The sequence below is a fragment of the Ascaphus truei genome, chromosome 7 (assembly GCF_040206685.1).
Source record: "Ascaphus truei isolate aAscTru1 chromosome 7, aAscTru1.hap1, whole genome shotgun sequence".
In the NCBI taxonomy this organism is placed as follows: domain Eukaryota; kingdom Metazoa; phylum Chordata; class Amphibia; order Anura; family Ascaphidae; genus Ascaphus; species Ascaphus truei.
In genome coordinates this window covers 46495228-46508425 of record NC_134489.1, presented here as the reverse complement: position 1 = coordinate 46508425, position 13198 = coordinate 46495228, and the positions used below count along the sequence as shown (strand labels likewise).

Below are 13198 nucleotides of genomic sequence, written 5' to 3'. Positions count from 1 at the left end.
TTTGTGAGATTGTGGATAGAAAATGTGTAATCTGCAGGTAACAGGTTGCAGATCTAGCATTTGGTATTTCTTTTTGAGCTCCTGATATGATAGAATCTTCTCTTCCATTATCAAATCATTTGCTGATTTGATATTTGTCTTTTAATTTTGCGGTGGAAAAACCAGATTGTCAAATATTGGGGTTAAACAAGAAGGATATCTAGATGAATGTTATTTTTGATCCATATCTTCCACGTACACCTCATAGGTCCTAGTCCCATTCCATCCTCCATCATTTCACCCCATCACTGGGACCATAAATCTGTCGAGAGGGAGACGGCTTGCATAGGAGGATTCTATCGTTAACCAACAACAAGTAGTGGGGTCACTATTCCACATCACTATTTGTTTCACTTGGGCTGCATGATGGTATTTAACAATGTCTGGAACACCAATGCCCCCGCTAATTCTCGGGGTCAACATAACCAATCTTGCTACTCTTGGCCAATTTGATTTTGTATATTTTTTTTTAACAAAGATAGGGGAACCATTATCGGGAGAGTCTGGAAGAGGCAGAAGTTTTGAAAGAATATTCATTTTGACAGATGCAATTCTTCCAAACCATGATATTTGGTGTTTGCTCCAGGTCTGCAGGTCTTTTTTTTAACTTTTTTTAATAGATGCCTTTTTTCTAATGTAAATAAATTTAATTTAGCTGGCCTCTCCTCATAAGTTAGATTGTCCATCCCCTTTATTAATTTCGTGACTCTTTTCTGCACTCTAGTTTCATAATGTATTTTCTAAGGAGTGGGGCCCAAAATGGTACTCCGTATTCAAGGTGTGGTCTTACTAATGCTTTGTAAAGGGGCATAATTATGTTTACTTCCCTTCCATCCATTGCCCGTTTAATGCAAGATAAGATCTTGTTTGCCTTTGCAGCTATTGCATGACTTTGGGCACTATTGCTAAGCCTGCTGTCTACAAGCACTCCTAAATCCTTCTCCATCAAGGACTCCCCTAATTTATCCCCATTTCATTTGTAAGTCACCTGTTTATTCTTGCTTGCCAAATACATAACCTTACATTAATCTGTATTAAACCTAATCTGCATTTACTTGCTCAAGTTTCCAGTCTCTCCAAGTCCTTCTGGAGAGAAATTACATCCTGCTCTGATTCTACTACCGTACACAATTTAGTATCATCAGCAAAGATGGAGACATTGCTCTCGATGCCAACCTCAAGGTCATTAATAAACAAGTTAAAAAGCAGGGTTCTCAGTACCGATCCCTGAGGTACTCCACTCGAGACCTGAAAAACTTCCATTTATGACAACCTTCTGTTGCCTATCCTTCAACCAGTTTTCAATCCAAGTGCAGATATTATTACTGAGTCCAATTTGCTTTATTTTGTACACCAACCTCTTGTGTGGAACCGTATCAAAAGCCTTTGCAAAATCGAAGTAGACCACATAAAATGCATTACCCTGGTCTAAATTCCTACTTACCTCCTGAAAGAAACAAATAAGGTTAGTTTGGTCTGATCTATCCTTCATAAATCCATTCTGACTATTACTAATAAATTTTGTTTTCCATTAGGTATTCCCGAATATTATCCCGTATTAAACCTTCAAGTAGCTTCCCCACTATTGAAGTCAGGCTTACAAGTCTGTAATTTCCCAGTTGTCCTCAAGCTCCCTTTTTAAATATAGACACCACATCTGCTTTACACCAATCTTGGGTACTGAGCCTGTGGAAATTGAGTCCTTGAATATTAAATATAATGGTTTGGCTATTACTGAACTTCCTTGAACTCTGGGATGTGTGCCATCGGGGCCTGGTGCTTTATTTACTTGAATTTTATCAAGCCGCCTATGAACTTGTAACTCAGTTAACCAATTGTTAATTAATATAGAGGTTGTGGCTTCCTCCTGCGGCACTACAATTAAAATTGATTCTTCCCTGGTAAACACAGAGGCAAGGAATTTGTTTAATACCTCTACTTTTTCCTTATCTCCAATAATCTCTTCTCTCCCCAGATGTCCCCACCTGGCTGAAGAGCTTACGGCTGCATAAGTACGCCTCCCTCTTCTCTCAAATGAGCTATGAGGAGATGATGACACTGACGGAGCATCACCTGGAGTCACAGGTGAGATGTCATGTGTCCTTCAGATTTTTCTAAGGAATTGGTGTATGAAATAAAAAATACTTACAGGTCCTGTTGAGGCTCTTAAGGCTTGTGACCCTCCAAAGCACCAACATTTTGTTATAGAACTTTTTTCAGTTTTCTCCCTAGAAATCCTGTAACACACACACACACACACACACACACACACACACACACACACACACACTCAACACACACACACACACACACACACTCAACACACTCAACACACTCAACACACTCAACACACACACACACACACACACCTTCAAGATTGTTAAGCCTTTCACTGGCAAAGGGGACAACACACTGCTGGAGACTAACAAGATGTGCAACATCTCAGAACACACAATGAGCTCATTAGAAACCCTATTAGAAAATTGCACTCACACATTTTAATTGACCAAAACAAAACAAAGCTCAATGTGTTTAAAGCTTAACCTTTTTCTTTTTTTTAATGGGTGCTTACTTATTCACCCAATGTAACAATTTTTTGTTTACAATTACCAAATCCTATATTATATTTGGAACAAAGAATAGATTAAGAAAACATATCACGGAGTTTCCGTGCAGATTTAATTAATGTTTTAATGGTGCTAATATAGTCCTTTGCACTGATAAGTGGTATAAATTATCCATTTAAATTCTCGAATTGAATGCCTGTTACATATGATGAATTATCGTTTACTTACCTGTGTCTATTTTGGAATATCTGTATAAAGTGACCCCAGAAGATAACGAAATATAATGCTGTCTGCTTAACATGGGGGATGGACTGTAAAGGTGAGATAGCAGAGGATGTATTGCAGTAGCAGCATTCTTGTAAGCAAACACAGACTTCAAGCCCTTCAGGGCAGTGATAAGTAGTTGGCTATAAATATTTTAAGTGTGAGACTTTTTTTTAAGTAAACTTCCTGCCTCCTCTCCCTCTCTTGGTCTGCCAGAACGTCACCAAAGGAGCCAGGCATAAGATTGCCCTGAGTATACAGAAGCTAAGAGAGAGACAGAGTGTCCTCAAGTCACTGGAGAAGGTAACAGACTTGCACTCAATTACTGTCATAATATTAGTCAGTGATGGGCAACTTGTGACCCAAATGGAGCTTTTGAGGTCATCAGCCATCTAACGTTTGATACTAGAACTTGTGATTGGTTATAAATGAGGTACATGATGGTCATGTGTGCTTCCCTTAATGAAGTGACCTAACAATGCTTGAGACGTTCTGCGCTATACTTTTCATCCCCCTTTCAATGCAGGATTAGAACATTCTTTTGCGGCACAATGCTTTGCAAATCCCAAGATGTGTTTCTTACTATTTATTTAGTTGCTGACGCCATCAGACAATCTGATTGTCCTAGGCTGGTGTCGTCTTCGTGTTTGATCTCTGTGCAGTGTTTGCATGTTAACGAGATATGTGCAGTTCTCACCATGCAGGCCCATGCGGTGGGTTTTAAAGGTATGAAGTGACTTTCACACAGTAACTTGGCAGGAGAAGAGAAGATGCTGCCTTGCGGTGATTCTAGCACTGTGTGAAGCTGCCTCAGGTGCTTTAATATTGTACTGTAATATATCCACAGTAGGGATTCATGTTAATTGCCAATAAAGATTGAGAACAGTATACAGGGTGTCACGTCACGGGGTACCTCACTGCCAGAGATCCCTGATCTATACCCAGACTAGTTAATGTCTGCTGTCGCCAGAGCCTGTATGGTAAGCTCAACCCTACTATATCCCCATATGGGCTTCCCTGAAACATAGATCACAACTAGCCAGACACAGAGAGCTAATACACTTTTAAGTTATTCGCTGGTTACAGCAACCGGTTTATTCAACATCCCAGTACAGATAAAATATGAACAGGCAAATATTCACAAAAATGGGCTAATCACTTCCTTCCAGTATGCACCCAAAGCTTAACGATCCTGGGCTCTGTTATTCCATGTGAGTTGCACAAGCTGAGCCTAAGTTTCAGTCCAGAAGTTCTTTGGCAACTGTTCCCCTTGAAGTGGCTAGCAGCCTCCTGGTTACCTAGCCCGTTGTGGGGCCTGCCTCCTGCCGAAGCTGGATGTTCCAAACTGAAACAAACCCCAAGAACGTCCCAGTGGAGGCCTCCGAATAGTGCTCCAGGTCGTCGACTACTAAGGAAATTAAGTCTGTGAAAAATAGAAGCCCTCCGTGGGTGGTCTCTGGTGTCTGAAACCGTCCCGCAACACTCACGTGGGTCCGGATGTGACAATACACTCCAGCGGAGACTACACACAGACCGCAGGCGCACTACACTGAACATTCCCCCCAAGAGTTCTACTCGCTCCTGAGTACGTAGCTCCACCGAGCACATCAGACCCCTGCACCGGGTCTCCACAAGAACGTCTGCTGAAATCCTGAGACTCCTGATTGGGCAGGCAGGTATAGCCTCCCCAGTCCCATTCAAAATTGTGGAAGGGGTGACCTCAGCCAATCAAGCGCATCCCTTTAAACTCTCCACCAATCAGGAGCGAAGTGGGTGGCTAAAAAGGGCGGGGCATGGCTCAGATGAGGGGGGGGGGCATGGCTACATCAGAAAGCCTGTCATGGGAAAGTGTCATGGGATGGGGTGAGATTTGAATCTGGCCAATCCAGTGAGTGCCGACATGGCCCCTTCTTTGCCGCATCAAGCCAGTTCAGGTATCCAGGTGCCATGCTGTCGGAGCAGAACCTCTCCCTGGTTGCCCAACAATGGGCACAGAATAAACACGTTGCTAATACACCCAAAAATATACATAACCTGCCCATACAATAGGCTCCCCTCCCCGGGTATATAATGCCTGATATTAACACAGTGCTTAGTGTTTAAAAAACCCTTTGCAGGGCATCCGGGTTAACCCCTGAGTGTCCACAATCTCCTGCACAGTGGTATCACTGCATTTAAACTTGTCTGCATATCTACTTCCTGCTTTCAGCATTTAGTGTCGTAGATGTACTTAAAGCATTAGTCTAGACTAGAGTACCTGTATTTTACTACAGTGTATGCTGACAATGTCATATAAAGGGTAATTTTTGTGCCGCTCGGGCCTCTGTTCGCGCAGTAAGGCCTCTCTCCTCTTTTCTCAGTGCCCCAACCCCAATAATATTTCTGATTTCCCGGTCTAGGACATCTTGGAGGGAGGCAACGTGCGCAACGCCCTGCAGGAGCTGCAGCAAATCGTTATCACGCCCATCAAGTACTATCGCCCCAATCAGACTGAGAGCACAGGCACCAACCCACCTCCCCCACAACTGTCCAGCCAGGACCCAGCGGGCAAAGGCTCAGATGAGAAAAAACCTCCAGCTGGCATGTCTGCCGACTGCTTCCAGCAACAGAGCACCCCCTCCTCTGACGTAGAGACGGCCGTGCCACCCATAGCGGAAGGAGACATTCCCGGGCAGCTCACCAGAGTCCTGGGGAAAGGTGAGGGAGCCCCAAGCTTCATATTAAACCCAGAGGAGCCTGCAAACATATTGCTCTGTATGTTGTTAGATTTTTTTTGAGATGCGTTGCAGGCCTCTGGCACTGAAGGCGTTAAATAGGCAGTCCCCCATAGTGACCAAAAAATAAACCACTGTTCTGTGTAATCACGTTTCCAAGAAAGATGCAATCACCCTTTAAGGGTTTACCCCCTCTAGGATGAAAATAAACAAAAAACAGCAGACGCCTTTAAAAAAAAAAAAAAGAAAATGTTTTATATATTTATACAGGTGCGCCGACGAGTATTCTAAAACTTGCCTTGGAAAATCTGGGGCTATCACCAACAAGAGCCAGGTACATGCTGCAAACATTTCAGTGACATTTCTGCAGAGACTAATGGCCCATCGGGTTAACACAGCAGGGGTCCCTGGTAGTCCTATTCAGTTTGAATGGGACTGTCAGGGACCTCCGCTGTTAGATGGGCCATTAGTCTGTCTGCAGAAATGTCACTGAAATGTTGCAGCATGTACCCAGCATGTACCTGGGTCTTGTTGGTGATAGCCCCAGATTTGTTTTAGAATACTCGTCGGCGCTACAGTATAATCATATATAATATATTTTACATTTCCATTGTAAACAAAAGCTTGTTGGGTCCTTACAACCTTTGCCTATTCTCGTTTGAGTATCCAAAAGTATTGTGTAGGGTGCACAGCGGCAAAAACCAGGTCATGTGGCAATAAAATCTGTTTATTCAAGCTGCATTAAAAAACGGTAGAGAGTATAGCCCCCTCTACCGTTTTTTAATGCAGCTTGAATAAACAGAGTTTTTATTGCCACATGACCTGGTTCTTGCTGCTGTGCACCCTACACAATACTTTTGGATACTCTAGGATCATAGACGCGGTTGCACGCCTGAAGACCTGCAGTGGAATAATAGTGAGTACCTTTTTGTTCTATGGAACTCCCTAGGAGAGGAGAATTGAAGACGCCCTCACCAGATGAATCTAGGGATTTATGTGTCTACATATGTGACATTGGAATTTGAGTATTGCATTATAGCTATTTATATTTCCCCTGTATGGTAACCTCCATATATATAATTGACAATAAGGGACCAAGCATTTGAGCTCCTACAGGAACCTATATCTATTCTCGTTTGAGTAGCCTGTTTTCTGTGAAAAAATGTATGTTTTGGGATTTACAAACACATTTTGGCAAAGATCATAAAAATCCTCAAGTGTTTTGTTACTATGGGAGTATTAATCTTTAAGTACTTTTGGATAAATGTTTTAAATAGATATATCTCTATCTCATCACACACACTGGGGCCTATGCAGAGAGCAGCGAATTTTAAAATTGGCGAATTTATTAAAAAGTAGCTTTTTTGGAGAGTTTTATTCTCCATATGCAGAAAAGTGCGAATTCTGCTATGTTTAACATGGATGCGTGTGGCGAGTTTAAATTGGCGAGATGCGCGCTTCAGAAACGTGTAAAAACAAATTTGCGCCTTTTTTTTCCCTTTGCAATGGCCGCGAGCGGCAGCTTCTTGCCAGTTTTTTCTGGCGAGGCAAAAAGGAGACAATCGCGCCATTTTATTGGCGCGAACAGCCGCTAGATGCCGTTCGCGCCTCTCTGCATACGGATATTTTTAAAACTGGCGAGATTGAGGTTCTCGCCAGCCGCGAGGCGAGTTTTACAAATAGAAAAGAAAAATTGGCGCGTTTTTCGGAACTCGCCATTTTCTGCTGCTTTCTGCGCGATTTTCTCCAAAAAATGGCGAATTTCGAAATAGCGCTGCTCTCTGCATAGGCCCCACTGTGTGTATATATACTGTACTGTATGCGTGTATATAAGTGACATACTGTATTGAGGGTTACTTTGGTCTGTTGCTGAATTAATGTGTTATTTCTCCCCCTCAGTGTCCTGTATATTCAGTTGCATGTAAAGTACAGTACTAGAATCCAATGTCGATAATTTTATGGCTGGCTCACCAAATATTTATTTAATAATCGCAAGAATACCAGAATTGAGTAGGAAATAAAGAATTGGAGTTGACCTTTTTGTACGCTGGCAGTTCATTCACTAAAATGTATTTAAAAGAAAAGGGCTATGCGTAACTTACAGGTATTAAAGATTTACTAAATATAGTGATGATCGTTGTGTGTGTGCGCTAATATTGTGTTATGTGAATGAGTGGCGTAATGCATTTGTGGGGGTCAGGAATTGTTCTGTATGTTGCTGCTGCTCTTGGAGAAGAGCCTGACTTTTGTCCCATGGTGTGTTCTCTGTCCCTGTCCAGTGTGCACGCAGCTGCTGGTGTCACGGCCAGACGAGGAGAACATCACATGCTACCTGCAGCTCCTGGAGAAGTGCCTGACACATGAAGTAATTGCATTGGGGGTTTTAGTAAGGGGTGTGGGTGTATGGGTGTATTTAGATATAGATATATATTATAAATATAGCTATCTATATCTCTCCACACACCAACACCATGTGCTGTTCGTGATGGTGGGGGTTCTGTTTGAGCTGGGGTGCTTTCTGCAGAGAGAGAGCAAGCTGAACAGAGGAAGGGGCCCGATCGACTGGAAACTTCGTGCCACTTTTGAGCACGGCTGTCCCTGGCTCCCTTTTTCGTTGCCGCGACCTGAACAGTTGTCTCGTATCTCCCGCACCCCTGTCAGAGGCCCTGCTTTATGCTGTGTGTTTATTGGGTAAGCCAGGATTGGGGACCGGCCTGAGATGTGAATGTGTTCATAAGTGTTCTTCATCATTGCTACACAGTGGACGGTTTTTGTCACTTTTTTTACTCACCATAACTTATTTGGCTTGTTGCCACATCCATCTTCACAATGCAAGATCAGTAGCTATCTTCACACTGATGAAACCCAAAAAGGTCCAAACAGCTGTCTGTGAGGTTTGCTTGTAATGCACTTTGTTAACTCAGTCTTTGCTGTAACAACTGTGGAAAATAGCAGGCATAATCTTAAAGGGATCCATGTTGTTGTGTAACTTTTTGCTTGTTATCCACTTTGAGTGCTAGTCATTACCCAGAATCTCTGGCTGCAGGAGCAGCACCAGGTGCTGTGTCATTATGGGGTATGTCCGGTTTGGGGACCTGAGATGTTTCTCACACACTTATTTATTCGTTGTTTTCTAATCTGATGTGACATTTGTATAGGTTCTGCTTTTGCTGCATAGCTCACAGTAACTTGTGCGTTGTTACAAATGCGCCAGAAATCATTAATGTAATCCTCCTTTTCTCTCTCTCTCCCACAGGCGTACACAGAGACACAGAAGAAAAGACTCCTGTCCTGGAAGCAACAGGTGCTGAAGCTTCTCCGGACGGTTCCCCGCAAGGCATTGCTGGAGATGCAGGGGTACAGGCAACAGAAGGGGTGCAGGTGGGTTGGCGTGTAGGAAACATTGTAGTGTGTGTGTGTGTGTGTGTGTGTGTGTGTGTGTGTGTGTATAAACGTCTCCTTTCTGCCCTTGGCAGGGTGGGTTAATTGACCCTTTCGTTCTCTCTTCTTCTGCAGCTGGGCCTTTGCTTCCAACTCCCTCCCCATAGCTGGATCTGTGGGGGCGTCCTTAGCACGGCGAGGCCAGCGCCCATTTCAGCTGCCCCCCAGGGCTGTGACACCCTCCCGGATAGGCGTAATGAGCCCGGGGTCTATCGGGGGCATCACCCCCCGGCACGCACTTACCAGCCCGAACATCGGGAGCCAGGGGCGGCAGGTGAACATAGGTCGGGGGGACACGAGGGTCACACACACACCGCAAAAATTAACAGGGCGAGCCTGGAAAACAGAAGGAAGGATAGTCTATTGATATGAAGTATCTGTGGGAAGTGTTTGAGAAGAGCTGAGTGAACCTGTTTGTAATAAGTGGGATCAGCATGCATAGCTTACATTATATAAAGTCATTCTTGAAACGCTGACCACACCAAACAAATGACAGAGTTTATAGCGTGGTTATTAAACTGCCGAGCCACTCAGTCAGATGGTAACTACTTATTTATTAAATGGGCTTTCCATTCCCCTCCTTTTTTTTTTTTTTTTTTTAAGTTAGGTGGGGATCTAGTCAGCAGGGTATTCAGTCAATGGCAGTTAACGGTGGTTGGGGGGGGGGGGGGCAATACCCGACATTCTGACATAGTAAATCCGGCATTAGTGTAATTTCTCCCTTTTCCTCAATGTCATTGCACTGGTCTATAAGACTTTTCTTTATTCTCTTCTCTCAGAACCTTTGGTTTGCCAATCCAGGAGGCAGCAACAGCATGCCATGTCAGAGCCACAGCTCCGTGCAGCGCACGCACTCACTACCTGTCCACACATCCCCACAAAGTATCCTCAAGTTTCCCCCTGGTAAGAGAAAACCGTCTTTAAGACGTCGTTTGCTGCATTATGTCCTTGGCTGTGTAATATGGTCATAACAGATGCGATTTTGCTATGTATGTTCAGTCTCCTATATAATACATATCTATAATGGACATTTTGGTACTGCTGAAGTGCAGGAACATTTCCGGTTGTTATGCCTTTTTAATAAAGCAACATGATTTTTTTTATAGATGATGTTTGCAGACACGATTTCAGTCTATGAAGAATCCCCATGTTGGTCCATTTAAAGTGTCAATCTGTAACTAACCTAAATACTCCCATTTTAAGTATTTAGTTATCTTCTAGGCGAGTCTCCAGTTCGTAGTTTATTTAAAGAGAATTCATATCTTTAAGAGTGAAGATATTGCGTTATCTATTTATTGCTGCAGTACTTCTGGGGGTTAGCCAGAAGGAGAGAGGGGGGGGGGGGGTAGGGGACAGACGTCTGATACTGCATCACAAGGAAGGCCACAAAGAAGTTTAGAATATGTGCTGCTTGTAATAAGCCAGCCATTGAGGTGAAGATATGATGATGTGAAGATGGAACCTAACGTACAAATGGTCAGCTTTTTGTCTTGGATGAAGGACTGTGTCCCAGTGTGTGGAAGCAGCAGTGTCACAAGCCGTCCCAGAAAAGGTCTATGTCACAGACACGCCTGGAGTAGGGGAAAAAAAAGAATTTTCATTGGACGAATCAGATGTTTACATAGCTCTGAGTGAATATTGTGTTTCATCAGATCAAGAGGATTTGGATTTCAACCTGGACCTAGTGGACCCCTTAATTAGAGCGATGAAGGAGGTGTTAGAATTAAAAGATCCAGAAGAAGATCTGAAGGAAAAACTGTTCGGGGGTTCAGAGAAAGATCTGTTTTCCCATTCATTCTGTGATGAGGAATATTGAAGCTGAATGGGTCCAGTCGCATAAGAAACTGATCACACCGAAAAGATTTGCGAAGATGTATCCGTTGATAGAAAAGGTGGTCGATGCTGCAATCACTAGAATCGCAAGGAGAACCACGCTACATAGTAGTTGAGCTTGAAAAAGACATGTCCATCAACTTCAACTATGCTAGATTTAGACAGCAGCTACTTATCCTATATTTTTATTTATAGTATTTTGATCCAGAAGAATGCAAACAAAAAAACCCAGTAAAACATTTATCCAATGATGCCTCATAGGGGGGAAATGTAATTCCTTCCCGACTCCAAATAATGGCAATCAGATTTCTCCCTGGATCAACATCCTTGCCATGTTCACTTATTTGATATATCCCTGTATATCATTCCTTTCTAGAAAGATGTCCAACCTCTTTTTGAAAATATCTATTGTATCTGCCATCACAGTCTCCACGGGTAATGAATTCCACATTTTAACTTCTTTTACTGTAAAGAACCCTTTCCTTTGTTGCTTGTGAAATCTCCTTTCGTTCAACCTTAATGGATGAACCCTTTTAGTTTGTACTGCCCTTGGGATGAATAGTTCTTTTGAAAGCTCCTTGTATTGTCCCTGAATATATTAGAATATAGTTATCATATCCCCTCTTACATGCTTCTTTTCTAATGTAAACAAATCTAAATTAGCTAGCCTCTCGTCAGAAATCAGATTTACCATCACCTTAATGTGCTGGCTCTTCTATGCACTTTACCTAGTTCCATAATGTCTTTTATTTTATGGAGTGGTGTCCAAAACTATACACTATATTCAAGGTGTGGTCTTTATAATGCTTTATAGAGGGACATCATTATGTTTACTTCCCTTCCATTCAGTCCCCGTTTAATGCAAGATGAGATCGTATTTGCCTTTGCAGCTACTGCATGACATTTGGCACTGCTGCTAAGCCTTCTATCTACAAGCACTCCTAAATCTTTCTCTATCAAGGATTCACAGAAAAAATAGGGGAGCAAGGTGTTAACACTTTCCAGCTAAAAACATACAAATAGTGAAAAACCACAACAGGGCTAATCACCTCTGGTAAGGGACCAATGGAACTGATGTGATAATGATAATAATATTAATGAACTTACACGGCCTTGTGTAAGTGCAGATGTTGATTGGTATCTGTAGTGTATACCCCAGTCTGTTCAGAAGAAGGGGTAGGGGGTAAAATAGAATAATGTTATGATATCAGAATACTTACACGGCCCAGTGTTAGTAAAGGTGTGGTATAATGGTCTGTGGGGTTCAGCTTAACCCTTCCAGGATGTCGACAAAATTAGGGCACCAGCGTGTGTTCTTAAATCAAAACTGCAGCCGGGACTCTCCCCTCTTTAGTGCCTGGGATCAGGCAACTTTTTCCTTCTCCCCGGTTCAGCAGTTAAAGGGTAAGTGAGGCACGGTTTCAGTATGGGTTTTTTTTACAAGACATTTATTAGTATAAAACATCTGCATAACCGGACATACACATTACACTCACATAAAACGACACTCGGGCTCGCCGCTGTGCCACAGTGTTAGCTTCTAGCCGCAAAAGCTGCTCTGCCTCCGCGTCCGGAGTGCAGGGAGATGACGCGCCTCTGCTCAGTAGCAACTGCGACTGTCAGTGTATCCACCGGCTTCGGAAGCCTCCGTTGGACAAAAACAGGTAAGGATGGAGCAACGCGTTTCGCCGTAACACATGGCTTCCTCAGGCTCATAAAATGTATGTTAAAACAATTTAAAAATCCCACTGGTTTGGATAGCCAATTGTTGATCTGTGTTTTCATCTCTTTCTTATATACACTTTTTTTTTTCCCCTCATCATTTTCCTCATTTTATCTTCAATTTTTCCTTTTTAGTTATGTACATGTTTATATTGTACAGCCATGTGGGCTTTTTATAAATAATTTTTAGACCATATTGGGTGTTATATTAAAATTGACTGAGATTCATTAAATTGTTAGGTTTTTAAATTTAAGTGTATAAATTCATGTGCTATAGTTGTAGCTTTTTAACATTGATGGTTATGTGTTTAAACTCGTGTGTATATAGAGAACATCTATTGTAGATTAGAGAATGGGCTTTAAGTGGTTAATAACCAATCCACAATGTATATAGAAATAAAGTATTGTGAGTTAGTTTCATTTGTTTTAATAACTGAGTGTTAAATGTAAAGGATTTCAGATATGTTTATTGTATAGAGGTATAACCAGCCCCATTGGGTATAGATATTAGGGTACTATGAGTGTTTTAAGATACTTTTAGCTTTAAGGAGGTATTTGTGGGAACAGCCTTCTTTAATTATGTGATTAGACATTTTTTGAGGGTCTATATATACCGAT

General features: G+C 42.4%; 1 protein-coding gene across 4 annotated transcripts in view; it reads left to right on the top strand.

The window, feature by feature from the left end:
* SAMD4B (sterile alpha motif domain containing 4B) overlaps nt 1-13198 on the top strand; it is a 46246-nt gene that overhangs the window by 17001 nt on the left and 16047 nt on the right. For 3 of the 4 annotated variants that reach the window (XM_075608235.1, XM_075608233.1, XM_075608234.1), the window contains exons 5-11: nt 2015-2124; nt 3087-3173; nt 5270-5567; nt 7864-7949; nt 8841-8965; nt 9101-9299; nt 9805-9928. In XM_075608235.1, the coding sequence (XP_075464350.1) occupies nt 2015-2124; nt 3087-3173; nt 5270-5567; nt 7864-7949; nt 8841-8965; nt 9101-9299; nt 9805-9928 (1029 nt within the window). The remainder of the gene's footprint in view (nt 1-2014; nt 2125-3086; nt 3174-5269; nt 5568-7863; nt 7950-8840; nt 8966-9100; nt 9300-9804; nt 9929-13198) is intronic. The other variant, XR_012802631.1, reaches the window with a different exon arrangement.